This window comes from Salmo salar, chromosome 01 (genome assembly GCF_965601325.2).
Source record: "Salmo salar chromosome 01, fSalSal1, whole genome shotgun sequence".
Lineage (NCBI taxonomy): Eukaryota > Metazoa > Chordata > Actinopteri > Salmoniformes > Salmonidae > Salmo > Salmo salar.
Window position 1 is genome coordinate 45,217,788 of NC_138291.1, and position 26,458 is coordinate 45,244,245.

The following is a 26,458-nucleotide window of genomic DNA, read 5'->3' on the forward strand; positions in this document are numbered from 1 at the left end:
GTCCGGGCCCGCTGCATGATGACGCAATCAACTTGCGCCACTTGTAGATATTAGCAGCTAGTCACAGATGAGCTTGCAAGCATTTTACAGCAGAAGTCACAATAGTGACTCGAGGCGGAAGAGACGACGTGAATATTTGTAGCTGACTAGCTAGCTGCTACAACATTACCTACCGAACTTTGTTAATTGTGTGTGACTAGTGTTACTGCCGAATATAAGGACAAGACTCGGAAATCAACGATTTGCTGTATCGTTATTTAATACGGGTAAGGCAAATGGAATTGTGACATGTTTTTTAGTTAAATAGTTAGCTACCAAGCTAACTTTAGCTAGCTCAGTGGCTGGCTAAAATGGAACATTTGGAGAGCTGCCGGATCCAACCTCCATCTCATTTTCACCCGTTAATCAATATGGGGTTTGTTAGCCGCTAGTTAGCACAGCTACGGCTAAAGTTGGTTGGTGTTGCTAGCAACCGAACGTTATAGAGTTTTTATTTTTTTTAACCACTAAGTAGGCCGGACATTACACTTGCCAGTGGAAAAAGTAACTAGTTAGCTGGCTCTTTAACTGTGTTAACATTGTGTTAATCTAAATAGCCATTTAGCGTGTTACTACTATGTATTACTTGTGTTAGTTAGCTAGTTACAAGTCATTTGTTTTTGTTTATCTTGCGTAATCTGACATGAGGCCTGTGAAGCCAGACAACTCAGTCATGCCCAGTCAAGACCGGCAGTGTAACGTTTCACTTTACATACACTGTCATGGTTGGCTAACAGTTGTTTGGACAGGTCCAGGTTTTGTTGTCATCAAGCTTTGAGCAGGCCAGTAAGGCCTCTGAACCGTCTGTTTCATAAAATACTATGGATATACTAACAAGATACACGGAGTGTACAAAACCTTAAGGACACCTGCTCTTTCCAATACAGACTGACCAGGTGAAAGCTATGATCATTTGATGTCACTTATTAAATCCACTTCAATCAGTATAGACGAAGGGGAAGAGACAGGTTAAATAAGGATTTTTAAGCCTTGAGACATGGATGGTGTATGTGTGCCATTCAGAAAGGGAATGGGCAAGACCAAGGATTCAGGTGTCTTTGCACAGGGTATGAAAGTAGGTGCCAGGTGCACAAGTTTGTGTCAAGAACTACAACGCTGCTGGGTTTTTCAGTCAACAGTTTCCTGTGTGTATCAAGAATGGCCCACCACCAATTTTTACACTTTAGTAATTTAGCAGAAGCTCTTATCTAGAGGGACTTACAGTAGTGAGTTCATACATTTTCATACTTTTTTTCCTACTGGTCCCCCGTGGGAATCGAACCCACAACCCTGGTGTTGCAAGTGCCATGCTCTACCAAGACCTGCAACGCTGCTGGGGTTTTCATGCTCAACAGTTTCCTGTGTGTATCAAGAATGATCCACCACCTAAAGCACATCCAGACAACTTGACACAACTGTGGGAAGCATTGGATTCAATATGGGCCTGCATCCATGTGGAACACTTTCGACACGTTATGTAGTCCATGCTACGACGAATTGAGGCTGTTCTGAGGGCAAAAGGGGCGGAGGTACAACTCAATATTAGGAAGGTGTTCTTATTGTTTTGTACACTCTGTGTAAATGTCTCTCCGCCCTAACAGTGGGAGTCATTGTCCATAAAGCGGCACGGTGGGCTTTCTAGCTCTCGCCCATCTTTTCTTCGAATTGGTGGATACATCTCATTATTGTAATCCTTTTTTAAATACACTGCTCAAAAAAAATAAAGGGAACACTTAAACAACACAATGTAACTCCGAGTCAATCACACTTCTGTGAAATCAAACTGTCCACTTAGGAAGCAACACTGATTGACAATAATTTGCTGTTGTGCAAATGGAATAGACAACCGGTGGAAATTATAGGCAATTAGCAAGACACCCCCAATAAAGGAGTGGTTCTGCAGGTGGGGACCACAGCCACTTCTCAGTTCCTATGCTTCCTGGCTGATGTTTTGGTCACTTGAATGCTGGCGGTGCTTTCGCTCTAGTGGTAGCATGAGACGGAGTCTACAACCCACACAAGTGGCTCAGGTAGTGCAGCTCATCCAGGATGGCACATCAATGCGAGCTGTGGCAAGAAGGTTTGCTGTGTCTCAGGCCAGTACATCAGGAGATGTGGAGGAGGCCGTAGGAGGGCAACAACCCAGCAGCAGGACCGCTACCTCCACCTTTGTGCAAGGAGGAGCAGGAAAAGCACTGCCAGAGCCCTGCAAAATGACCTCCAGCAGGCCACAAATGTGCATGTGTCTGCTCAAACGGTCAGAAACAGACTCCATGAGGGCCCGACGTCCACAGGTGGGGGTTGTGCTTACAGCCCAACACCGTGCAGGACGTTTGGCATTTGCCAGAGAACACCAAGATTGGCAAATTCGCCACTGGCACCCTGTGCTCTTCACAGATGAAAGCAGGTTCACACTGAGCACGTGACAGTCTGGAGACGCCGTGGAGAACGTTCTGCTGCCTGCAACATCCTCCAGCATGGCCGGTTTGGCGGTGGGTCAGTCATGGTGTGGGGTGGCATTTCTTTGGGGGGGCCGCACAGCCCTCCATGTGCTCGCCAGAGGTAGCCTGACTGCCATTAGGTACCGAGATGAGATCCTCAGACCTCTTGTGAGACCATATGCTGGTGCGGTTGGCCCTGGGTTCCTCCTAATGCAAGACAATGCTAGACCTCATGTGGCTGGAGTGTGTCAGCAGTTCCTGCAAGAGGAAGGCATTGATGCTATGGACTGGCCCGCCCGTTCCCCAGACCTGAATCCAATTGAGCACATCTGGGACATCATGTCTCGCTCCATCCACCAACGCCACGTTGCACCACAGACTGTCCAGGAGTTGGCGGATGCTTTAGTCCAGGTCTGGGAGGAGATCCCTCAGGAGACCATCCGCCAATTCATCAGGAGCATGCCCAGGCGTTGTAGGGAGGTCATACAGGCACGTGGAGGCCACACACACTACTGAGCCTCATTTTGACTTGTTTTAAGGACATTACATCAAAATTGGATCAGCCTGTAGTGTGGTTTTCCACTTTAATTCTGAGTGTGACTCCAAATCCAGCCGTCCATGGGTTGATAAATTGTATTTCCATTGATTATTTTTGATTTTGTTGTCAGCACATTCAACTATGTAAAGAAAAGTATTTAATAAGATTATTTCTTTCATTCAGATCTAGGATGTGTTGTTTAAGTGTTCCCTTTATTTTTTGGAGCAGTATATTTGATGAGGGTTGGCGACGTCAACTGCCTGTATTCAATGGAGAGAGACGCTATGCTACTAGCCTCATTTCATGAATATGCATAGCTATCTCCAGAGAGCTCTGATATAGTGTTTTTTTCTCTGTTGCCGCGATGTTACTTGTCCTACTTATATCAGTACACTCGACTTAAGGATTACTAAACTTCTATTTGGTCAAATAAAGCTCACGTAGCAAATAAGCCGTTAACCTCCATACAAAAACTCCTTGCTTGGTGGGCAAAACAATGAAAAAAACACCTGCTGGAGGGAGACAGATTTTCCACAGAGTTGGGCTTCTCTCTTCCTCCCTGGCTTCATACAGCCTCAGCCAGGGGTTAAAGGTCATGGTCCTTTAGGCTAGATTCTAGAACTGGTGTGCTGTGACCACGTACTGTAACCCAAGAGGAGTGTTGTGAAATGTCATGTGGCAGCTTAAAGATTTAGTAAACAGAAAGACTGAGATGGGAGCAGGTGCTAAGTTATAGAATGTGATGCTGGTCTTTTAAAAGGCACGGGACTCCATTGCCACATGTTTGGTAGGTAGAGAGCTGGCCCTAGAACTATGTCAGTGGGATAATTTAACAGGACAGGATGTTTCTAGGAACTGGGACATGGCCTGGTTGCTTTTTCTATTCATTCACTGACTGTGGTTCAACTTGAATTTGTTCTAATTAGACCTAAATCTTTACTAAAAACGGTCTGATTTTTTAAAAACTTTTTTTCTCTCATTATTTCAGGGCAAACCACTTCACTCATTCCTCCTTTTAAATCTAGAATATCAACACCACAAAGATGGAGGCGCTCCATGCCCACTGCATGAAGTGTGTAAACCGGAGGTGTATGATCCGCCCAGAGACTGGTGTGTCCTGTGATCTCATTGGCTGCCCTCTCGTCTGTGGAGCCGTCTTCCACTCCTGCAAAGTTGAGGAGCATCATTTACTATGCCCGTTTGAAAGAGTGCCTTGCCTCAACACTGGATTCGGGTGCCCTTTCACTATTGCTCGGCTCAAAATGGCTGAACACCTAGAGACGTGCCCGGCCAGTGTGGTGTGTTGCACCATGGAGTGGAACCGTTGGCCTGTGAGCTATTCAGATAGGAAGTCCTATGAGTACCTGAGCAATGTTGAAGTGGTGGAGCAGCTAGACATGGCCCTGGCTCTCCAAGATCAGAGGATGCTACTGGAGTCCCTCAGAGTCACCACCAACACGTCAAAGAACGGATATAATAAACCAGCTGTGGAAACAAATGAAAAGATGGCTGATGTTGTGTCAAGTGTACCAGAGACTGCAGTTAGTAATGGAATGGTTGAAATGGCTGAGGCTGCTGCTTTGACTAATGGAGTGATTGAAATGGATGATGAGGAGTCCTATATTTCGGTACACAAAAAGAACTTAGCAGCGACCTTGGAAGTTCTCAGAAGTGCAAAGGACGTCAACTTGATCAATGGAATTATAAATGGGGGAAAAACAGAGCGAAATGGGGTTCTCCATAATGGAGAGAACAGCAATGATGACTTGAAGAATGTAGAGATGAAGGAGAGTGACACACAGTTGGACTGTGAGCTCGGAGCAGTGGGCGGAGTGTCCGTGGACTGTGGAGTCGGAACAGACAGACCGGGAGATGAGAGCTACTGGATAGAGCTCAATGACCTAATCAAGTCTTCAGAGGAGGTGGAGAAGGACGGCATGATGGGTCTAGCGGAGGTGGGTCCTCCTCCTCTCAGTAACGGTTTCCACCATACAGGAGATGACCACAATCACTTGAGACGACGTGAGCGGATGGATCTGAGCAGATCTCCACCCAGACGCTCAGAAGTCAACAGGTCTTCAGACTTCAGGCCGGTGATGCCTTATCTCTCCATGCCTAATATAGTAGCACCACGGGAGTCCTCTGGGCCCCACCCTCCACCACTACCCATCCACCTGCCTCTTCCCATGCCTCTCCCTAATCTGGAACCCTACAACGTGCTCCAGCACCTGCCCTTAGAGATCGAAGACAGGTGGCTGGAGAGGAAACTACAGAACCTCCAGGTGCTCCGAGGGATGAGTGTGTTTACGTTTAACGGGCGCAGGGCTATGATGTCTGATCCCTATTTGTTCAGAGCTAAAATGGAGGACAAGTCAGTGGACACCTCAGACCTGGAGGTAACTGACGATCCATTGGGGCTCCATGGGATCGACCTAATCACGGCAGCGCTGCTCTTCTGTCTGGGTGATTCCCCCGGGGGCCGCAGCATCTCAGACAGCAGGTTTGTAGACGGTTATCGCGTCGACTTTGGTACCCAGACCTTCTCCTTCCCCTCGGCAATACTGGCCACTAACACCATGGTGGGGGACATCGCCTCAGCGTCGGCCTGTGATCACGCCAGCCCGCAGCTCTCCAACCCCAGCCCCTTCCACACCCTCAGACTGGACCTGGTGCTGGAGTGTGTGGCCCGCTACCAGACCAAGCAGCGCACCATGTTCACCTTTGTGTGTGGACAGCTGTTCCGCAGGGATGAGTTCTCCTCGCATTTCAAAAACGTTCACGGGGACATCCATGCCGGGCTGAACGGCTGGCTGGAGCACCGCTGTCCCCTGGCCTACTACGGCTGCACCTACTCCCAGAGACGCTTCTGTCCCTCCGTGCAGGGCTCCAGGATCATCCACGATAGACACCTGGGCTCGTTCGGGGTGCAGCCGGGTATGCCTCCCCGGTTCGGAGATAAAACTCTCCCCAGGAATGCCTGTCGGTTTGGCTCCACCTGCGACCACCTGAGCTCCCTGCCCTTCGAGGTGCAACAGTATGTGGCTAGTTTCCTGGATGGCTTCAGCCTGTGCCAGCTGTCTAGGGTCTCCCGGACCATGAGGGATGTGTGTGGTAGCTTACTCAAGTCCAGAGGCATGGTGGTGCTTCTCTGGGAGAACACACGACGGGCAGATGGGTCTTCCTCATGGCAGATCCAAAACAAGGTTAGTCGCTCACTGCATTTTAAACATGTGCATTAACATGTGTATTGAATTTTACTTTATTTGCTTTTTTCCATAAATCTATGATCAATGGGAAATTTCAGATTTGTACGACAGTTTGAGACGCGCATGGGGATCTCCAGTTAGAATTCACTCCTATTTCCTGACCACTGAATGCATGCTGTCCTGTATTAACACAGTAATCAATTAGATTAAAGGCTTTGCATTGCAAGCAGGCATACCATATTACACATATAAACATCTTCATCATTACAACTAATGAATTTCAATTACTCTCTTTTGTGAACCAGGTGTGGCGATTCAGTACGGCTTTCGGTACGGTGAACGAGTGGAAGTTTGCCAACATCGCCAATATGGCCGAACATCTGAAGAAGTGCAAGTTTAACACCATCACCCGTCGGGACGAGGCAATCCCTCTGCCCTGCATGTGCTTCACCAGAGAGCTCACCAAAGAGGGACGCTCACTGCGCTCAGTCCTCAAGCCAGTATTATGAGTTGCCCTATAACAGGGTTGGAGTCCATGGGTATGTCTGAATTGGCAGTCTATTCCCTATATAGTGCACTACTTTTGACCAGGGCCCATAGATAGGTAGCCTAGCGGTTAAGAGCATTGAGCCAGTAACTGAAAGGTCGCTGGTTTGACTAGGTGGGAAATCTGCCTATGTGCCCTTGAGCAAGGCACATAATTGCTCCTGTAAGTCGCTCTGGACAAGAGCATCTGCTAAATTACTCAAATTGAAATGTAGGAATTAGGCTGCCATTTTGGACTATGCCCATTTCATTCCAGTCCATTCAGGAAGTTTTTACTGAATTGAAATGGATTCCAACCCTGCTCTATAATAAGCACATACAAAATGCTGCTTTTTCCAGTCTTGACAGAAAGAGCCTGAATTGTTTTCAATGCCACTTTGTAATTTCATATTGTTACCAATGTACTGAAGAGATTAACTTTTACATACTCTGTCAATGTGTAAATAAAACAAATGTTACTTTATTTTTATATGAATAACTAGCTAAGTCAGTACTGTGCCACGTTTGACAACGAAAGAAAGTGGAGCCTTATGATAAACACTTGCTTTCTGGTCATAAGAGGGTTCTGACGAAGACCTTTAATAAAGAGATTTTTCATTGACTCCCAGCTAGAGCGATTTACATCTTATTGTCGTGCACGGTTTTACATACTTAGGGTCATCATGGTTTGAGTTAGCGGATAATGTCATTACCTTATCTGAATTTTAAGATTCAGACCAAACTTAAAATGTCCACACTACAGGCCATTATCAGAATGGAACATTTACTACGTAGCTATTTAACTCTACAACCAGTATCAGACCGGACAACAATGTTGGCTGGTTTAATGAAGGGTGATTTGGTTGTCTTTTATCTACTTTCCTAATTTGAGAAATGGTACTTCTGTGAAAACCATTTGCGTGAATGCTAGTTATTGATCTGTTCGAGTCCAGTGAATCCTGCAGGTCAGGGATTCTGGGGATGAGAGTTGATCAGTATTGAAACTGATCATGTCAACTAATAATCAATCATGGTCCTGTCTATAAGTTGTCATTTTAGTGTTTATCTTTATATTTTCCTCTTGGCACTACGTAGACACTGCTCAGAAGTTGCCTGCTGTGTCTCAGGGTTCGTAAAACATACCTACCTCCAAAATAAGACCCTATTCCCCTATATAGTGCACTACTTTTGACAAGGGCCCATTTAGGGCTCTGGTCAAAAGTAGTGCACCATAAAGGGAATAGGGTGCCATTTGGGACGTAGACAAGATGCTGTATCAATAAGTGCTGGCCGTTACTTGTGCTGTATTGCCTGCTTCACACTACAGGTTCCACCCGTACTGTACTGTACAGCTCTGCTTGGCTTTTGGTTCGGCTCTATAGTGTGAATCGGGCTCATGTGTAAAAGATACACCAATCTACCAGCCTTCACATGGAACAGTCACTTTAAAGTCATGGTTATAGAGTGGGGTTAGTCAGGACTGATATACCGTTCAGTATTATTGATGTGTTTTATGGCAGTGTTGGTACTGACACATTAAATTCCATGTCCTCAATAGATCTTCTAATTATCAATAACCTACCTATCGTTTGACTTGATTTTCTCTGATTTGAGTATTAGTTAAATCTGTTTGGATTTGGAAGTGTGTAGAACAAGATTTAGTTATTCGGTCAGATTGTGCTGTAGAACTGAAGGCTGGGATTCAATCCGATCGTGAGTTGTAGACAATGCAGCTTTTATAGGCTATGTTCGGAGCTCGCATTCCTGGTAAACGCATATATTGGTTCAATTAAATGGTACATTGTCGACAAAGCGTAATCGGATTGGAGTCCAGTCTTAATTCATGGGTCTACGATTCTGTTGTAGAAATTGAAGGCCAGACTTGGATCTTAAGGGCATACTTTGCATCTGTTTAAAAAAAAAAAGTCAAAGACAAGACATTTCTTTATTTGACCTTAGGTTCTTCTCTGAATCCCTGTACAGTTTGTTCTACAGTTGTATTCCATTTTGGGGGGGACAGACCGGTGCAAATTTTGCATGGTTGAAAACATGATTAGCACCCCGGATGAATAGTTTGAAACTTTTTTTGTGTGTTAGTTAACTTCCGAAATATGCATCAAACCTGAGTGTGTTTTGTGATATTTTATTTGTATTGTCAGAACTCAACTCTTTTTTATTTTTATTTTTTTGTATTCTTCCATGCAACCCTTTTTTTAATATCCTTCTATCTGGTGTAGTTTCTAATGTGATGAACATGCCACAAATATTAGACTGTTCAGAGGATGCTATGATTTAACCTATTGATCATCCCCACATTATAGCCTGGTCCCAGATAAGTTTGTGCTTTTAAGCCAAGTCAGATGGTTAAATTCCAATGACTGTAGGAGTTGGCAAAACAGCATAAACAGATCTGAGACCAGGCTAACCATGTTTCTGCTCAACTCAGATTTTTTTCCCCCCCCTGCATGTTAGTGAAGCAATTAAGTCATTCTTAAACCTGATTTATCCATAAAATGTAAGGTTGTTTCCTCTACATTAACCTTTTTTAAAGGTTGTGTGTGTATTGAGCCTGGATACACTGGGCCTATGTAGTTTTGTCACAACTCTTTCTATTTGGTTTGTCTTACTACATTTGTATGGTAGCATCTGCAACAATGAGATCACACCAAGTTATAGCTTTAAACAAGGTGTCTTATCACTGTTTTACAATGTTTTTGTTTCTTGTTTTAGCGGCCCAGGTGTATAAAGGTCCTTCACATACTGTGTATCATCTAGATCATTTTCATCAATAAACGTTTGTTTTCATTACTTGCTACAACATGGGTTGACATTTTTCTACAAGAACAGCATCATTTTTACAGATGGTTGAGTCTCAGCTGCTGAAGGTGTGTGAGGAGACTGGAGGAGGTTGGTCCTCCATCAGTGAGGTTTGGTAGCAGGGCCTCAGTGGTGAGGATACGCAGGCGAGACGGATCCTGACAAAACACACAACATATTTCTATTGGGGAAACGAAGCAACACAAAAGTTCACTGGTTACTAGGCTGTAATATGCCAAGAAGAGATACTCACTGTTTTAGGTCTCTCCAGCTGGGTGGTAGAATCCCTCTTGCTATCGTCCTGCTGTGCGCCAGCGTGTTCTGGATTTCTGATGCTGGATCTGTTGTGAGGGAAAGTGTAACAGGATGTCTTGCGTCGCCCTGTGAGAGAGAGCACAGGCTGAATCAATGGCTAGCTGCAACATAGTGAGTTATTCATTAAACAGTGTGTTATGTTACTGGGCTCATACACTACTCTAGAACTGCATAGCGTAGTGGTTCTCAATCCTGGTTCTGGGGACCCAAAGGGGTGCACATTTTTGTAATTGCACTAGCACCACACACCTGATTCAAAGCCTGATGACGAGTTGATGATTAGAATCAGGTGTGTAGTGCTAGGGCAAAAACAAAAATGTGCACCCCTTTGGGTCCCCAGAACCAGGATTGAGAACCATTGCTATAGTAAGTTACTGCTGTATGGAAAGGGAGTGAGTGGAACACACTGAAGCTTAGCCATTACCTGCTGTGGAGGTACACCTGGAGAGAGCAGTCTCAACGTCCTCCATCTGGCTCTGCAGCTTGTCCACCCGCTGGAAGGCCTCCTGTTTGAGGCTGCGTTCCTGATGAAGCTGGCCCTTCACCTAAAGCCACAGTGGGTGCCTGGGTTAATGTCCATTACCATTACACCAATGATCTAAACTTGCTCTGTCTGTAATTTACAGTAAATGTGCTCCCTTCATCAGAGAATATACACATTTAGATAAGTTATTCCCAGGGCCAGGGATTTTTCATGACCATATAATCTGACCAGGAAAGGCCGGGTCCTAGTTTATACCTACGGGACACATACAATGTAATTGTTTAAAAGTCTGGGAACTTAAGTTATTATCCAGCTCTGTTTTATGGTCCTTCACGCTGGATGATGTCTGTTTTAGTAATACTAAAACAGATCATTTTATAATTGTATATTATGTGTTGGTGTGTTTGTATTGCAGGGATGAGAACGAGTGTCACCTGTCTGATGTCTTTGGCATTGCGTTGTCTCAGTAGCTGTTTGTCTCTGCTGCTCCTGTCCAGCTGAGTCCTGAGGTCTTGGAGCTGTCTGTCTCTGTCCCCCACGCCCTCTCTCAGCTGCTCCAGACTCTGCAGGTGGTAGCTGTCCAGCTCCTGTCTGCTCTGGACCTCCTGAGCAGAGTGATGCCTCACCTCATGGAGCTCTGCGCTCTGTGGGCATAAAAATCTCTCTACTGTCAGACCAGACAGGCAAATATCTTTAGATCTGGTTATTAAATCAGCTAAGACAGAAAATATCACACTATTTACAATTATATAAAATGAGAAGAAAATCTAAAGATGAATTCCACTTGTTATCTGTAATGTTGTAAAAAGAAATGCATGTGAATGATTCAGGGTGAGGATATACCTAGCTACCTGTTTGGTGAGCAGTCTCTTGGTGCGGTTGTACTCCGTCTGACACTGTGTCATGGCCCTCTGAGTGACTTCCAGTTCCTGCTTCAGTACGATCACTTCATCCTCTGACATCATCTTCATTCTCAGTGCCTCCCTCTGACAGGACATCTCCCTCTAGACACAGCACAAGTCACAGTCGCCCAAAACGTCAGCAAAAAAACATGCAAAAGCCACAGCCATTCTGGTGCAATCCATATGAGTCTGTACATTTGTATTTATATTACAATCATTCAGCAGAGGCTCTTATGCACAGGTTAACATCTATGCATTCAACTTAAGTAGGTCAAATAATAAAACAACCGCATGTCACGGTCATTGCAAGTCAATACACTTGTGTGATTTTGGGGACACTCCTTTCCAATCATCCTAACAGTACCTGCTGGCTGTGGAGCAACCTACGGTGCAACTTGCCCTGTCCAACCACCTGTCTCCAGTGGCCCAGTGCCTTCACCTTAGACAGCAGGCCAGTCAGCAGACTGTTCTCCATGCTCAGGTCATGGAGCTCCTGCTTCTGATGGAGGAGGAGAAGAAGAAGAAGAAAGATTAAGGACGAGAACAGCTGTTAGTCATGAATGCAATAATTATGTAAACATCTGAGTCACAATTCAGTCACTTGCTTCGAAAACAACTTTGGGCCCAATTGTCTCACCTCCGACTGTGTCGTAAGAAGAGCTTCATTGCCTTTAGTGGAGCCAAACGTCTTCAGCTTGATGATGTTATCCACTCCCTCTCTCCTCACTTTGCTCACCAGCTGAGTAACTTCCTGGTCCATTCGCACATGGTACTCATCAAGCCTGGCCTGTGACCCATCCAAGTAAACAATCAAGTAAAAAGACGAGAGGGTGTGCGTTATGGTGCTTTTAGCATGACAGTGATGTGGTAAAAAGTACGATGCAACCAAACACCAAATATTTTCCAAATTAATCAGTGTCGTTATTGTGGATCAAAGTTAGTCAGGATCATTATGAGGTGATACTAAGACACTATAAGTTGCTCATACATGCTTATGTCAAGTCTTATAATGCATTCTAACAACATCATAATGCATTATACCTTCAGGCTTTAGATAGTTACCATTATGATTAAAAAAAAGGTAGGTTTTAAAAGCGTTTCGTACCTTCAGTTGAATGCAGGTGGAGAAAAGTTGTCGGACCAGGGAGTCATAGCACTGTCTGTATTTTAAGCTAATCTGCTGCTCCAGGCCTCTCTGTTCCTCCTCCAGTTGGGTGACCCGGGTACGCAGGGCTGTGGTCTGCAACATCATCCCACGACAGAGCCCACTGACCTCGCTGTAAGGGTTGATGGTCTGGGACTGGGACGCCTCAAGGTTCTTCACATCCTGCAGGACAAATATTGTACAGGGAGAAGTCAAGAAGCAAGAACTTAAAGATACGTTTGTGTGCTGTTTAGCAAGCGAATGGTATAAAGCCACGGAATCAAACGGTTTGGAACCCTGCTCACGTGATAACTAACCTTGCCTGACAGCGGAAGACTAGCGTTATCTCCCAGAGGTTCTAATCCCAGTCGTTCACACATATACTGTATTACCAATGAAAAAAGGCATTGCATATCTTCACACACATCTTATGGGCTGAACTGCTGAAGTACAGTAGAGTAGGATACCTGTTCTCTGCGGTAGAGCAGCTGGTTCTCCTGTTGTAAGATCTGTTCATAGAACTGGGAGTAGAGGAGGAAGCTGCTGCGTTCTCTCTCCATCACAGAACGGCCCAGAGTGGACAGACACCGCTGGAGGTGGGCCGTGGGGAAGGTCAGCTGGCAGGAGATGTAGAACATATATATTGTCATTAAACTGTTCTCATGTTCTTGGTGCTTGAAACCTATGAACCTGTGACTGCCACTTTTTTATTACTGAGAAAAAGGAGCAGACTGCTACCCACTGTTTTAGGGCTATTGTCTTGCCTGTCCATCCATTCTGTGTTGGGTTTCTCACCTGTCCCTCCTCCGTCTGCTCAGCACACTCCATTAGCTGCTGGGTGAAGCACTCCACTAACTGAGGTCTCTCTGGGGACAGACTGTGCTTCATGGGGCCTTGCTTCCACAACTCTGGAGAACAGTCGTAACAGTGATAAGTCAACCATTACAGCTAGAATCCTTCGACTCATACTCGTAGCTGTTTAACCTGTTCATGATATAACAGTCAAATGTAAACATATTCAAATGTTTTAAAGAACAACAACAGAAATCCAGATGCAACATTGGTTAGTGTCTTCGTGAGACATCTTGAGAGGTGGGTAGTGTACCTGTGGGGAGGCCTGTGTCTTGGCGTGCCCGCTCTGAAATCACCAGGGTCAGCTCTCTTGTGATCCTCCTCTGTACCGCTCGGATCATATCACACTCTGTACTCTCCAGCAGCCTGAGCAACTGAGACACCATGCACAGACTCAACGAGATGTTCCTCATCTTCTTGTTGACCATATTACAGATATAACCTACTGCTCAGTCTGTTGAAACTGATTGAGCCACCATGCATAGAGTCAACAGAGAAACCAATGTTCATGTTAATCCTCATCTTAATTACACAATTTATAACCTATTCCTCAGTCTGTAGCACTACTCGACTAGTCTGGGTTCCAACCTTTAAAAAAAAATTAAAAAATGTTTTATTTAACTAGGGAAGTTAATTAAGAACAAATCATTATTTACAGTGACGGCCCACCAAGAGGCAAAACGCCTCCTGTGGGGAAGGGGGCTGGGATTCCAAGTAAAAATGTAGGACAAAACACACATCATGACAAGAGAGACACCACAACACTACATAAAGAGAGACCTAAGACAACAACACAACACGGCAGCAACACAACGCGACAACAGAACATGGTAGCAACACAACATGACAACAACATAACATGGTAGCAACACAACATGGCAGGAGCACAACATGGTACAAACATGGTTAGGCATAGACAACAGCACGAATGGCAAAAAGGTAGAATCAACCTGAATCAAGGCTTTATTTCATGAAGTGAAACAATAGTGAAACGTAGCATGGATTCAGTTAGGATCCCTGACTACTACGGTATATGGATTGTTCCACGAATACAATGCCTTTTATGTCCATCAGACATTATGTGTGAACATTTTGATAAAACACTCATGTTAACAGTTGGATCACGTACACTGAGTGTACAAAACATTAGGAATACCTGCTCTTTCTATGACAGACTGACCAGGTGAATCCAGGTGAAAGCTATGATCCCTTATTGATGTCACTTGTTAAATCCACTTCAATCAGTGTAGATGAAGGAGAGGAGACAGGTTAAATAATTATTTTTAAGCCTTGAGACTATTGGAGACATGGATTGTGTATGTGTGCCATTCAGAAAGTGAATGAGCAAGACAAAAGATTTAAGTGCCTTTGAACGGGGTATGATAATAGGTGCCAGGCGCACCGGTTTGTGTCAAGAAAAGCAACACTGCTGGGTTTTTCACACTCAACAGTTTCCCGTGTGTATCAAGAATGGTCCACCACCCATTTTAGCAGACACTCTTATCCAGAGCGACTTACAGTAGTGAGTTCATACATTTTTATACTGGTCCCCTGTGGGAATCAAACCCACAACCCTGGCGTTGCATGTGCCATGCTCTACCAACTGAGCCACACGGGACCACCCAAAGGACATCCAGCCAACTTGACACAACTGTGGAAAGCATTGGAGTCAACATGGGCCAGCATCGCTGAGGAACGCTTTCGACACCTTGTAGAGTCCATGCCCCAACGAATTGAGGCTGTTCTGAGGGCAAAAGCAGGTCCAACTCAATATTAGGAAGGTGTTCTTAATGTTTTGTACACTCAGTGTACATCTACTCTCTACCTAAACTAAAACAAATCAAATTGTATTGGTCACATACACATGGTTAGCAGATGTTATTGCAAGTGTAGCGAAATGCTTGTGCTTCTAGTTCCGACTAAACCGTGTTAAAAGATTCCAATAGAGGTCAGGTGTGTGAGTGAGCTATCATGGTGTGCTGCAGTAGTACGGTACTTGGAATGTCTTGATGTGAACCTCAGAGGCTCCTGCAGGAGGCAGTAGAGGCTGGCTGTCAGATAGCAGAGCCTCAAAGTCCTTCTCTTTACCCATCTTTTGAGCCAGGGCTCTCATACTTGGGTACTGGATGTCTGCTCTGAAATGTAGAAGCATGAGACCCACTGAGCTATATGTTAACGATGAGACGACATCATCTCACAGTCAGGATTAAAATGACTTGATTTTGATAAACAATGAACAATCAATTCTGTATGAAAGTGTGTTAATGTCCCTGTTGCTTAACCATCACTATTCACAAACCCTGGTATCATTTTTTCCCCCATGTATTCAAATCACATTTTATTGGTCACATACACATATTGAGCAGATGTTATTGCTGGTGTAGTGAAATGCTTGTGTTCCTAGCTCCAATAGTGCAGTAGTATCTAACAATTCCCAACAATACACATGCATCTAAATGTAAAATAATGGAATTAAGAAATATATAAGAAATATGTATTGCATGGTATGTCAGAATATTACATAAAGTAAAAACCTTTTCCTGGGCAATACTAACTAACCTGTAGAGTCTTGAGAAGTGCCTGTTGATCTTCATGGTATTGATCTGTTCCACCCCTAGCTGTCTCCTTCCCCAGCTCTCCTTAAACACCTCCAGCTGTTTGGTTAGGAGCAGGAACCCCTTCAACACAGACAGCACCTGGAGAGGGTCCTGGAGGGGACCAGAGGAGATCCCCTTCTCTTCTTCATCAACACTGTCATCCATACTGCTACCATCTTCCTAGTATTAAGACACAATACTGTCAACCTGTGCCAAAAACCTGTTCACAGGATTGCTTACAAGGTGCTATTTCTGGCTGGAAACATATGTTACATAAATGTTTAGGCCTACATGTGTTTTGAATGCAATTATGTACCTAGTAACCCATACATTTTAACACACCCCAAAGAAAAGATCTTCTAACACGTATGTAAATATACTTCCTCGGGCTTTCCACGTGAGTCCTCCGCCTTGTTGTCATGGAGACGTAGCGGCGCTGCCCCCCTCCCTCCGCTGTTCAGGACATCCTCCATTAGTAGAGACACTCCCAGGATCGCTCCATTGGCCTCCATCCTGCTGCGGTCACCCAGCCCACTCAGACACAGCTGGATACAAGCAGCATAAGACCATTAACATCCACAATATAGTCATTTAACATTGTAGATACTCTTATCCAGAGCAGCTTACAATGCATTCAACCAAAATAGATAAAACAATCACTATCATTTCTAGTGGCCTCTATTTGCTAAATCCCTTGCTAGTAAAAAAGGAAAAACAAGAAATATCATAAAGGTGAGTAGAGGTCTACCTGCATGCAGTACTCAATGGGTGGGATGCCCCAAATGTCTACAGAGTGCAATCCATGACACACCAGAAAACTTCTCCATGGGTACATCCTTTGAGCCTAGAGAGCACAAATACATGATGACCTCACAACTGTCTAAGAGTACAACCCTGCCTGAGCAGTGGGAAACAATCAAAAGTAGCATTAACTATACTGTGTTTCCCATTTACTCTGGATAGTAACACAAACACTGTCTGGGCTTTAGAAATGTAAACTGTATTACAAACCCGGGGGCTGTGAGGCTCCATTGGCTCTGGTAAAGACAGTAGAGAACTGTGATTGGTTCTGACGCTGTCACTCAGCGCAGGGAGGGCGTGTCCCATGTTGTCACTCACGCTCTGATAGGCTACGATGTTACCAGAGGAGAGAAACGCCTCTCTGAGAGAGAGAGCGAGAGAGAGAGAGCATATCAAATACTTTCTGTTTTCACTTTTAGTTTCCGTTTGTCCCATTGAACTGATTAAACTAAATCAAGCTCAAGCGTTTGAAAGTTGTTGACACATAATGTATTTGATCAAGGTCTGGTTCTTATGCTAGGAACCCTCATACTCCATTACATTTATCTAAACCTACTCACTGATGGCATATATCAACCTCTTCTACCTTTCTCCACTCACCTGATGAGGTGCCTCACAGCGGTGTCGTACTGCAAGAAGATCACGTGTCTCCGTAGTTGCAGCAGGCGACCCACAGCCTCAGGGCTACCAGGGTCACAAAGCGAGTCAATCTGTTTCTGGATCTCCCACAGCTCCGCACCTTAACAATAATAACATGGTCATTTAGCAGATGCTTTCATCCAATGTGACTTACAGAACTGTCAACATTGACAGTGACACAGATAGCATATGTGTTCCGTGCGGAAATCAAACTCACAATCCTGCACCATGATTTAACCCACTGAGCTATTGGAACCACAGGTCTCTTTATAACTAATGCATACCGATGCCTTCAGTGCCGCCCCAGTCGGCTGTAAGCTCTCCCACTCCTGCTCCTCCTCCTCTCTTGGAGCTGAAGACTCCTGGGTTCCCCAGTCGGGCGAAACTGACCAGGTAATAGATGATGTCATGCAGGGCAGACACTATCTCCAGACTATGGTGAAGAGCCCGGCTACATGCCTGTAATGCAACAAAAGTAAACAAGTTCAAGATAAAGATCAACGTGCTCTATGCAGAGATCACCAACTAGATTCAGCCAAAGGCTGATTTCTATTTTTTTAGCGGATGGTCGGGGGGCCCGAACATCGTTACAAATCATTTGTAGACTGCAAATTGACCTCAATAAGCCCAAACAGATTTAATATTTGACTAAAAGATAATGATTTCAAACCTTGCTTACGTTTGCATACGATCACATGTCTCTGGTGTTTCTACAGTCTTTTATGTCCACCAATAAAAATGTAAAATAAAAAATATAACATTTTTAAACGTATGTGGCCAAATAAAACCACCAGTTAGGAAACCCTGCTCTAGAGTCTTAGAAACATTCCATTGTTCTGGATTTAGTTTTCATTTGCATACAGGAAAGATAGACAGAGACGTAGCAAGGCCATGGTTTTGTTTTTTACTGATATCACAAAATCTAATTTCAATCCACTCCTCCATGCATGTGTCTGTGTCCATCTGTACGTTAATATAATGTAAAGCAGGTTAGAACCTCTCACCGAGTCCTCCAGGGTTCTGAACATGAGGAGAACCTCAGTGTAGTGGGGGAGGAACCACAGGTTGAGGAACATTCTGCCGTCAGCTGACAGCAGGCGCCTGGGACGCCGCTGGAACTTCCTGTCCAACCAAGTGGAACAAAAATGATCTCTGACCTCCAACCGCAGAGACACTGAGCAAATAACACGACCACAGGGTGTCTTCACACTCCTAAAATATTCTCTCTGTCAAAATATGCAAGGTTTTCTGAAGTATTCTTATATGATCATTGATGTAGTGGATGTTTACCCACCTATTTTTTACCACTAAATCCCTGAATTTCAGGCTATAAAATGCTCTCTCACACTGGTCTTACCTGGGGTCAAGGCGAACACATAGTCCTGAGTCCATATCGCTTTTCAACTCATGGTCCTGGCCAATCAGGAAGTGGGACTGGCGGATGTCTGGCAGCTCGTCCAATAAGGTGGTCAGGCTGTGGTACAGGCCTATAATCTGCCCTCTCACACAACACTGGGACATACGCAAACTGAATCTAGGAAAAAGTTGACAGACACAGAAAACATGTTACAGGTACACCTGGAGGAAAGTTAGACTTCAGGTAAATAAGTCCCCAAAATGTGATGAAACAATCGGGTCTGCTGTGAATAAACACATCCAAATGAGTCATGCTAGGAAGCTTCACTTTAGCATGTCTGAACATGGCAATCACGATCGTCAACTTCTACTAAATATGTACATACTTTCGACAGAACTCAATAATCAGCCTCCTCTTGATTTTTGCTACTTCATCCTGCGGTGAAAGAGAAGGTCATGAAGGTAAACAATCAAACAGTAATATCTGAGATCCAACATAGCTCCTGCCCCCTCTGGCCTCTATGACATTTCACTTACAGGGTTCATCATCACAACACCCATGATCTGTCTCCTCTTTATGAAAGAGTTCAACATCTCATCTCGTGGACCCACTTTCTCCAGCTGGATGGAGACAAACGCCTCAGTCAGCCTGAACAAACACAACAGTCAAATCACATAACATAATCATTATATTTAACTGTAATAATATTGATAATTACAAAACATGGCCATCATTGACCCTCCAACTCACCTCTCCCTGGTTCCTGCACCAGTTATCTTTGGTTCACTTGTATCTTTGCGAACTTTGGGAGCCTGCTTAGCTAAGGAGCTTGCATCGCCACTAGAACAAAGAACCTCCTAAATCAAAGAGAGAGAAAGAGAAGTAATTTGATCCCAGCAAACCGGCCACTGGATTAAAGTATATGTGTAGTGATGTAAGGTACCTCTGGAGAGCCTGTGAAAGTCTCTGACCAATAACATAGACACGCCTGCTTCACTGCACCAATCAGAGCGTTCTTCTGAGTCACCTGACAGGCCAGGGTCACCTGCAGGTTCTCTATGGCTGACCTATTCATGAGCTGGAGAGAGGTAGAGAGAAGACAGGGACTGAGGTGACACCTACTGTATAAGATCAAGTGTGAATCATAATGGGTAACAGCTATAATATCTCTTCATAAAAGGCAGGACTCTCTCTTGACATTGATTTACACAAAAGTTGTGCCCTCTTATCTCAACTCTGAATCAGGCCCAAAGTCTCAGTTGACCTTACATGCACTACTGCCTCTTCAGAATAGAAGCTGAATTTTCCAATCTGGTTCTCATCAAGCTCCTGGATGCTCAGTGGAAACTTAGATGGAGTGTACCTACAGGAGTCGGGAATAACAAACATAAGAATATAGCTGCGAGCAGCAATAAATAGGGTTCACAGGATGACAGAAAGGACACATGATCAGATGGATAACAAAGCAAGCACTCTATCATGTAGGAACTCATGAGTCTAAATACAACATCTGGAGTGAATTTTAATACCTCAGCCATCCTTTGACCAATTCCTTAGCTTTTCTCAAACTAAGTAAAGACATGTACCATTGGCCTACAATCAGAATTTGGTGTCATTTGGTCTACGGCTCATGAGAAGAAGATTTTTGAAGTATGTTTTGCATATTTTAGCAAATTAGCGTATAGTGTGGTATAGTGTAGTCATTTGAATGCATCAACATTATTTTCTCAAACTCTTTAGGGGTTATTATTGTGACGAGTCCAAAGACCAAATGTGGAGTGAATATGACTTTTAGTCCACGAGAAGAAGATTTTTTATGGTTATTTTAAGCATTAGCGCTACATCATCAAAAAAGTGAATTGTTAATAGTTTCCTTATTTTTCAAGGTCTACTGTAGATATCATACAATTTACTAAGAAAGAAAAAGAAGGTCGCTGCACATCTATCTATGTTAGCAGAGTAACAGGGTAAGGAGGGTACCTGTCCATCCAGCTGTCGTCCTGCAGCAGTGCCGTAACAAACAGAGGTCTATGCTCTGCCTTGTCTCTCTGGACAGCAAACTCAAACTGCTCCGGACGCACATACAGGTGGAACTCATCAAAGCCCAGCTCCAGAGCTTGTGTTTTGTATAACCTAGGAGAGCCAGACCATAATATGAACACTACAGAATGGACATTTCATGTTTTATACCATAAACACATTTAGTAACATTTACCTCAAAGCCTGCAAATACAGTGATGACAATCTCAGCGTAATGTAGTTTCAAATCAAATTTCCTGCAATTATATGCATTTTGCCATGGCTTCCTCTGCTCAAACGTTATAACAAAATCAGTGGGCATGTGGATTGAATGCCGTTTTTTTATGTTATTCTCCCTGACTGTCTAGCTTTTCTTTGGTTGTTAGTTCTCAAAGATGGTATCATTTAATATATACACAACCGTTCAAAGGTTTGGGTTCACTTAGAAATGCCCTTGTTTTTGAAAGAAAAGCATTTTTTTGTCCATTAAAATAACATCAAATTGATCAGAAATACAGTGTGGACATTGTTAATGTTGTAAATGACTATTGTAGCTGGAAACGGCAGATTTTGAATGGAATATCTACATAGGCGTACAGAGGCCCATTATCAGCAACCATCACACATGTGTTCCAATGGCACGTTGTGTTAGCTAATCCAAGTTGATAATTTTAAAAGGCTAATTGATCATTAGAAAACCCTTTTGCAATTATGTTAGCACAGCTGAAAACTGTTGTACTGATTAAAGAAGCAATAAAACTGGCCTTCTTTAGACTAGTTGAGTATCTGGAGCATCAGCATTTGTGGGTTTGATTACAGGCTCAAAATGGCCAGAAACAAAGAACTTTCTTCTGAAACTCGTCAGTCTATTCTTGTTCTGAGAAATTCCATGCGAGAAATTGCCAAGAAACTGAAGATCTCGTACAATGCTGTATACAGTGCTACTCCCTTCACAGAACAGCGCAAACTGTTTCTAACCCGAATAGAAAGAGGAGTGGGAGGCCCCGGTGCACAACTGAGCAAGAGGACAAGTACACAAGTCCTCAACTGGCAGCTTCATTAAATATTACCAGCAAAACACCAGTCTCAACGTCAACAGTGAAGAGGAGACTCCAGGATGCTGGCCTTCTAGGCAGAGTTGCAAAGAAAAAGCAATATCTCAGACTGGCCAATAAAAATAAAAGATTAAGATCACAGACACTGGGCAGAGGAAGATTGGAAAAAAGTGTTATGGACAGACGGATCTAAGTTTGAGGTGTTCGGATCACAAAGAAGAACTTCGTGAGACGCAGAAAAAATGAAAAGACACTGGAGAAGAGCTTGACGCCATCTGTCAAGCATGGTGGAGGCAATGTGATGGTCTGGGGGTGCTTTGGTGCTGGTAAAGTGGGAGATTTGTACAGGGTAAAGGGGATCTTGAAGAAGGAAGGCTATCACTCCATTTTGCAACGCCATGCCATACCCTGTGGACGGAGCTTAATTGGAGCCCATTTCCTCCTACAACAAGACAATGACCCAAAGCACAGCTCCAAAATATGCAAGAACTATTTAGGGAAGAAGCAGTCAGCTGGTATTCTGTCTATAATGGAGCGGCCAGCACAGTCATTGGATCTCAACCCTATTGAGCTGTTGTGGGAGCAGCTTGACCGTATGGTATGTAAGAAGTGACCATCAAGCCAATCCAACTTGTGGCATGTGCTTCAGGAAGCATGGGGTGAAATCTCTTCAGATTACCTCAACAAATTGACAACTAGAATGCCAAAGGTCTGCAAGGCTGTAATTGCTGCAAATGGACGATTCTTTGACGAAAGCTAAGTTTGAAGGACACAATTATTATTTCAATTAAAAATCATTATTTATAACCTTGTCAACGTCTTGACTATATTTCTTATTCATTTTGCAACTCATTTCATGTATGTTTTCATGGAAAACAAGGACATTTCTAAGTGACCCCAAACTTTTGAATGGTAGTGTATATATATAGTTCAATATCTTTTCTGCATGCTTTCTGGCCTTGAAGCCGATACGTAAAGCTTATTAAAGAGCAGCGATACAACAAGAGCAGTACGCGTGTTTCTTATTTTTTCTCATCTTATTCAACTGTCAAACATGCGTGCGGCCGTGAGAGCGAGCTGCCTTTCCTTTCAATTCTAAAGACAATGGAATTGTCCGGTTGGAATATTATTGCAGATTTATGATAAAAACATTCTAAAGATTGATTCTATACATCGTTTGACATGTTTCTACAAACTGTAATGGAACTATTTTGACTTTTCGTCTGGACTAAACTCACGCGCTTAGTGAATTTGGAGTGCTGGACTAAACGCGCAAACAAAATGGAGGTATTTGGACATAAATATGAACTTTATCGAACAAAACCAACATTTATTGTGGAACTGGGATTCCTGGGAGTGCATTCTGATGAAGATCATCAAAGGTAAGTGAATATTTATAATGTTATTTGTGACTTCTGTTGACTCCAAAATGGCGGGTATCTGTATGGCTTGTTTTGAAATCTGAGCGCTGTACTCAAATTATTGCAAAGTTTGCTTTCGTCGTAAAGCTTTTTTGAAATCTGACACAGCGGTTCCATTAAGGAGAAGTTTATCTATAATTCTGTGCATAACACTTGTATCTTTTATCAAAGTTTATGATGAGTATTTCTGTAAATTGATGTGCTCATTCACCGGAAGTTTTGGAGGCAAAACATTTCTGAACATTACATGCTAATGCAAAATGGGGTTTTTGGATATAAATATGAACTTTATCGAGCAAAACATACATGTATTTTGTAACATGAAGTCTTATGAGTGCCATCTGATGAAGATCATCAAAGGTTAGTGATTAATCTTAGCTGTATTTCTGGTTTTTGTGACGCCTCTCCTTGCTTGGAAAATGTCTGTGTGGTTTTTCTTGTCTAGGTGCTGTCCTAACATAATCTAATGCTATGCTTTCGCCATATAGCCTTTTTGAAATCAGACAATGTGGTTGGATTAACGAGAAGATTATCTTTAAAATGGTGTATAATACTTGTATGTGTGAGAAATTTGAATTATGAGATTCTTGTTGTTTTGAATATGGCGCTCTGCTATTTCACTGGCTGTTGGCGAGGTGGGACGCTACCGTCCCATATGTCCTAGAGAGGTTTTAAAGGGATAGTTTGAGATTTTGGCAATGAATCCCTTTATCTACTTCCCCAAAGTCGGATGAACAAGAATAGCTAGCATGCTAACTGTTCCTGTAGACTTCCAGTCATTGCACTAAAGCTAGTAAGCATTGGCTCATGAAACTACCTCTAACTTCCTTCATACTGGACGCGGAGACATTAAAATGGTATCCACGATGGTATTCTGCTGCAGCTAGCAATATTCATAAAATAATAATAATAACATTTAAAATTTAAAAAAATATACAAAAATCGCAGACCCCCTGCAGTACATACCCCTGAAATAAGTAACTAACTACAATCAATATAGGAAGAATCAACTCAACTGTGCCAGATGTGCAGTCTCTGCTGCTGACTCCATGAGGCGATGGCGGATGGTGACTAACTCCAGCAGCTTGGAGAAGGTTTCCACAGCAAAGAACTGTTTCTCCTTCCCCTGCTTCATGTCCTGCTCCTCAGCCGACCTGATCAGAGAGACCCCCACCGCTCGGACCAAGGAGGGGTCCTCCATGAAAACATCTGAAAACAACTGGAGCGAAAGAGATTAAGAAAAAAATGATTGCTGATTGGTGCTGCGATCTGTTTGTGATCATTGCACATAACAATATCGATATAGATTCTGTGGTTTTTTTTTATGTACCTTTATTTACACAGGTGAGTCAATTAAGAAAATATAATTTTTACAATTAGAACTTCTCAAGTGGCAGGTGCAGCATATCAGCAGAATGTGAGGGAGATACTCAACTCACATCCTTTTGAGTTTGAGAGCTATAGTAGGCCCCGGGAGGATCCAGGGAGTGCCAGTGCTGCAGAGCCCGCTGTAGGAGTCTCTGTTCCAGGGTGACTCTCTCAGTTACCCCCCTGGCACGGTGGAGCTGGCAGAGGTCAGTGTGAGCCTGGGTCAGGGCCTGGTACACTTCAGAGGCCAGGCTTAGGGAGTGATGCACCTCCAGAAGGAACACATTCATCAGGGCAGGACTGGTAGCAAGAGGACAGACAGGCAGGGGTGTGCGCACACATTTTTATATTAGCTATATATTTATACTGTTTAACATGTTAGTCTGTTTTGAGGTGATACCACATTACACTGTAATCAGTCTACAATTCATGGGTAGAACTAGGACTTGCCTGCCACCACCGAGGGACACCAGATGTTTGGCCACATAGTTAGGAGGAAGACCATAGTCACGAGGAGTAGCTCCCTGTCCCTGACCTCCTCTCCACACCCGATGGAGGTATTGCCGCTGACGATCTATCTAATAGTCAACATAACACAGTTAGAGAGACCTTTAGAACGCATGGCATGGAAAAGTGAATATATATTAGACTTCAAAACCTACTGCTTTTATTAACTTTGCTAACGGGCTATCCCAGCCAATAGTTTTTTCATGGTCCTTCAAGCCAGATACACCTGTTATGATTCAACTATCCACACTAGCATCAATAGCTCTCTAGGCTGTGCCACAATTTTTCCGAAACAATTACTTGGTTGACCAGCACGGCTCTGATGAGTTGCTGGTGTGTCTGCATACAGACCATCTCTGCCCGGTAGGCCTGAACAAAATACTCTGCTCCCATGTCCAGGTGTAGCCGAGGCCTTCTGTGCATGATGTCTGTGATGACCTGAGCCAAGGAGAACCTCTCCTCTGGTCCTGTCACATGCTGGTAGGCCTCAATATAGCAGTTCACCAGCTGGAAATTAACAGAGGGGGCATGGTTCAAGTAATGACACGCAATATACTGGACTTAAAATAAACTGATTATCACCTGGGTCGTGTTCATTAGGCATCAATGAGAAGAAAACAGACAGAAACAGGGAGGGACTAAATGTACATGTCCAATGAGAAATGTGAATTTTTGTTTTCCGTTTCAGAACATTTTAAGATGTTTTCTGTTTCATGCCCTAATGAACACGGCCCTGTTCAGCATATTTACTAACCTGCACTTTGCTCTCTAAAAAAGCAGCTTCACATGTCCACAGGTCTAGGAGAACTGCAACTCTATCCACATCTATCTGAGCCCAGGAAGAGTGGAGGTCTGTCGTTGCAGAGCTATGTGACCTCTCAGACTGACCCTTGACCCTGCTGCCCTCAGACTGGCCCTTGACTCTCCAACTACTCCTCTGGATGTAATGTGAGCCCAGAAGAGTCAGTGTGTCTTCCAGCTCCTCCAGGTCCTTCAGAGCCATGTCGTACACCACGTAGAGCCCTCGCTGGTCCTGGGTGTGGACATATCTCTCCTCAGTGGTGTAGAAATCATGAAGATTCTCCACCTCTGGGTACTCCATGAACTCTGAACAGTGAACCTGTAGTCACAGTAACACCGATATCAATTCCCTAATGAAACTTTGACATAGCAGACGCACTCGCTCAATCACTCACTTACTCACTCACTCATGCACACACATGTGCACACGCACACACACACACATAAACACATTCATACTACACACACGGGCGGCAGGTAGCCTAGCGGTTAAGAGCGTTGGGCCAGTAACTGAAAGGTTTCCGTTTTGAATCCCCAAGCTGACTAGGTAAAAAATCTGTCTATGTGCCCTTGAGCAAGGCACTTAACCCTAATTGCTCCTGTAAGTCGCTCTGGAAGAGAGCGTCTGCT

General features: G+C 43.8%; 2 protein-coding genes across 2 annotated transcripts in view; one reads left to right on the forward strand and one right to left on the reverse strand.

Moving 5' to 3' along the window:
• Window positions 1-14: 14 nt before the first annotated feature.
• Window positions 15-9,557, forward strand: fbxo30a (F-box protein 30a). The gene is made up of 3 exons (XM_014197040.3): window positions 15-266; window positions 4,007-6,221; window positions 6,530-9,557. Exons 2-3 carry the CDS (start codon window positions 4,062-4,064, stop codon window positions 6,731-6,733), a joined length of 2,364 nt encoding a protein of 787 aa, XP_014052515.3. The 5' UTR covers window positions 15-266; window positions 4,007-4,061; the 3' UTR covers window positions 6,734-9,557.
• Window positions 8,681-26,458, reverse strand: part of ccdc162 (coiled-coil domain containing 162) — a 27,736-nt gene continuing 9,958 nt past the window's right edge. The window contains exons 13-43 of the mRNA XM_082960000.1: window positions 25,782-26,147; window positions 25,328-25,534; window positions 24,971-25,098; window positions 24,592-24,820; window positions 24,169-24,371; window positions 20,638-20,790; window positions 19,927-20,020; window positions 19,601-19,735; window positions 19,408-19,514; window positions 19,194-19,305; window positions 19,043-19,092; window positions 18,658-18,834; window positions 18,305-18,422; window positions 17,585-17,759; window positions 17,262-17,400; window positions 16,872-17,022; window positions 16,609-16,704; window positions 16,241-16,405; window positions 15,823-16,040; window positions 15,260-15,398; window positions 13,517-13,637; window positions 13,207-13,319; window positions 12,879-13,028; window positions 12,373-12,594; window positions 11,905-12,054; window positions 11,632-11,766; window positions 11,217-11,369; window positions 10,800-11,009; window positions 10,306-10,426; window positions 9,820-9,947; window positions 8,681-9,724 (exon numbers count right to left, since the gene is read on the reverse strand). Of these exons, the coding sequence (XP_082816126.1) occupies window positions 9,605-9,724; window positions 9,820-9,947; window positions 10,306-10,426; window positions 10,800-11,009; window positions 11,217-11,369; window positions 11,632-11,766; window positions 11,905-12,054; window positions 12,373-12,594; window positions 12,879-13,028; window positions 13,207-13,319; window positions 13,517-13,637; window positions 15,260-15,398; window positions 15,823-16,040; window positions 16,241-16,405; window positions 16,609-16,704; window positions 16,872-17,022; window positions 17,262-17,400; window positions 17,585-17,759; window positions 18,305-18,422; window positions 18,658-18,834; window positions 19,043-19,092; window positions 19,194-19,305; window positions 19,408-19,514; window positions 19,601-19,735; window positions 19,927-20,020; window positions 20,638-20,790; window positions 24,169-24,371; window positions 24,592-24,820; window positions 24,971-25,098; window positions 25,328-25,534; window positions 25,782-26,147 (4,785 nt within the window). The 3' untranslated portion in view covers window positions 8,681-9,604. The remainder of the gene's footprint in view (window positions 9,725-9,819; window positions 9,948-10,305; window positions 10,427-10,799; window positions 11,010-11,216; window positions 11,370-11,631; window positions 11,767-11,904; window positions 12,055-12,372; window positions 12,595-12,878; window positions 13,029-13,206; window positions 13,320-13,516; window positions 13,638-15,259; window positions 15,399-15,822; window positions 16,041-16,240; window positions 16,406-16,608; window positions 16,705-16,871; window positions 17,023-17,261; window positions 17,401-17,584; window positions 17,760-18,304; window positions 18,423-18,657; window positions 18,835-19,042; window positions 19,093-19,193; window positions 19,306-19,407; window positions 19,515-19,600; window positions 19,736-19,926; window positions 20,021-20,637; window positions 20,791-24,168; window positions 24,372-24,591; window positions 24,821-24,970; window positions 25,099-25,327; window positions 25,535-25,781; window positions 26,148-26,458) is intronic.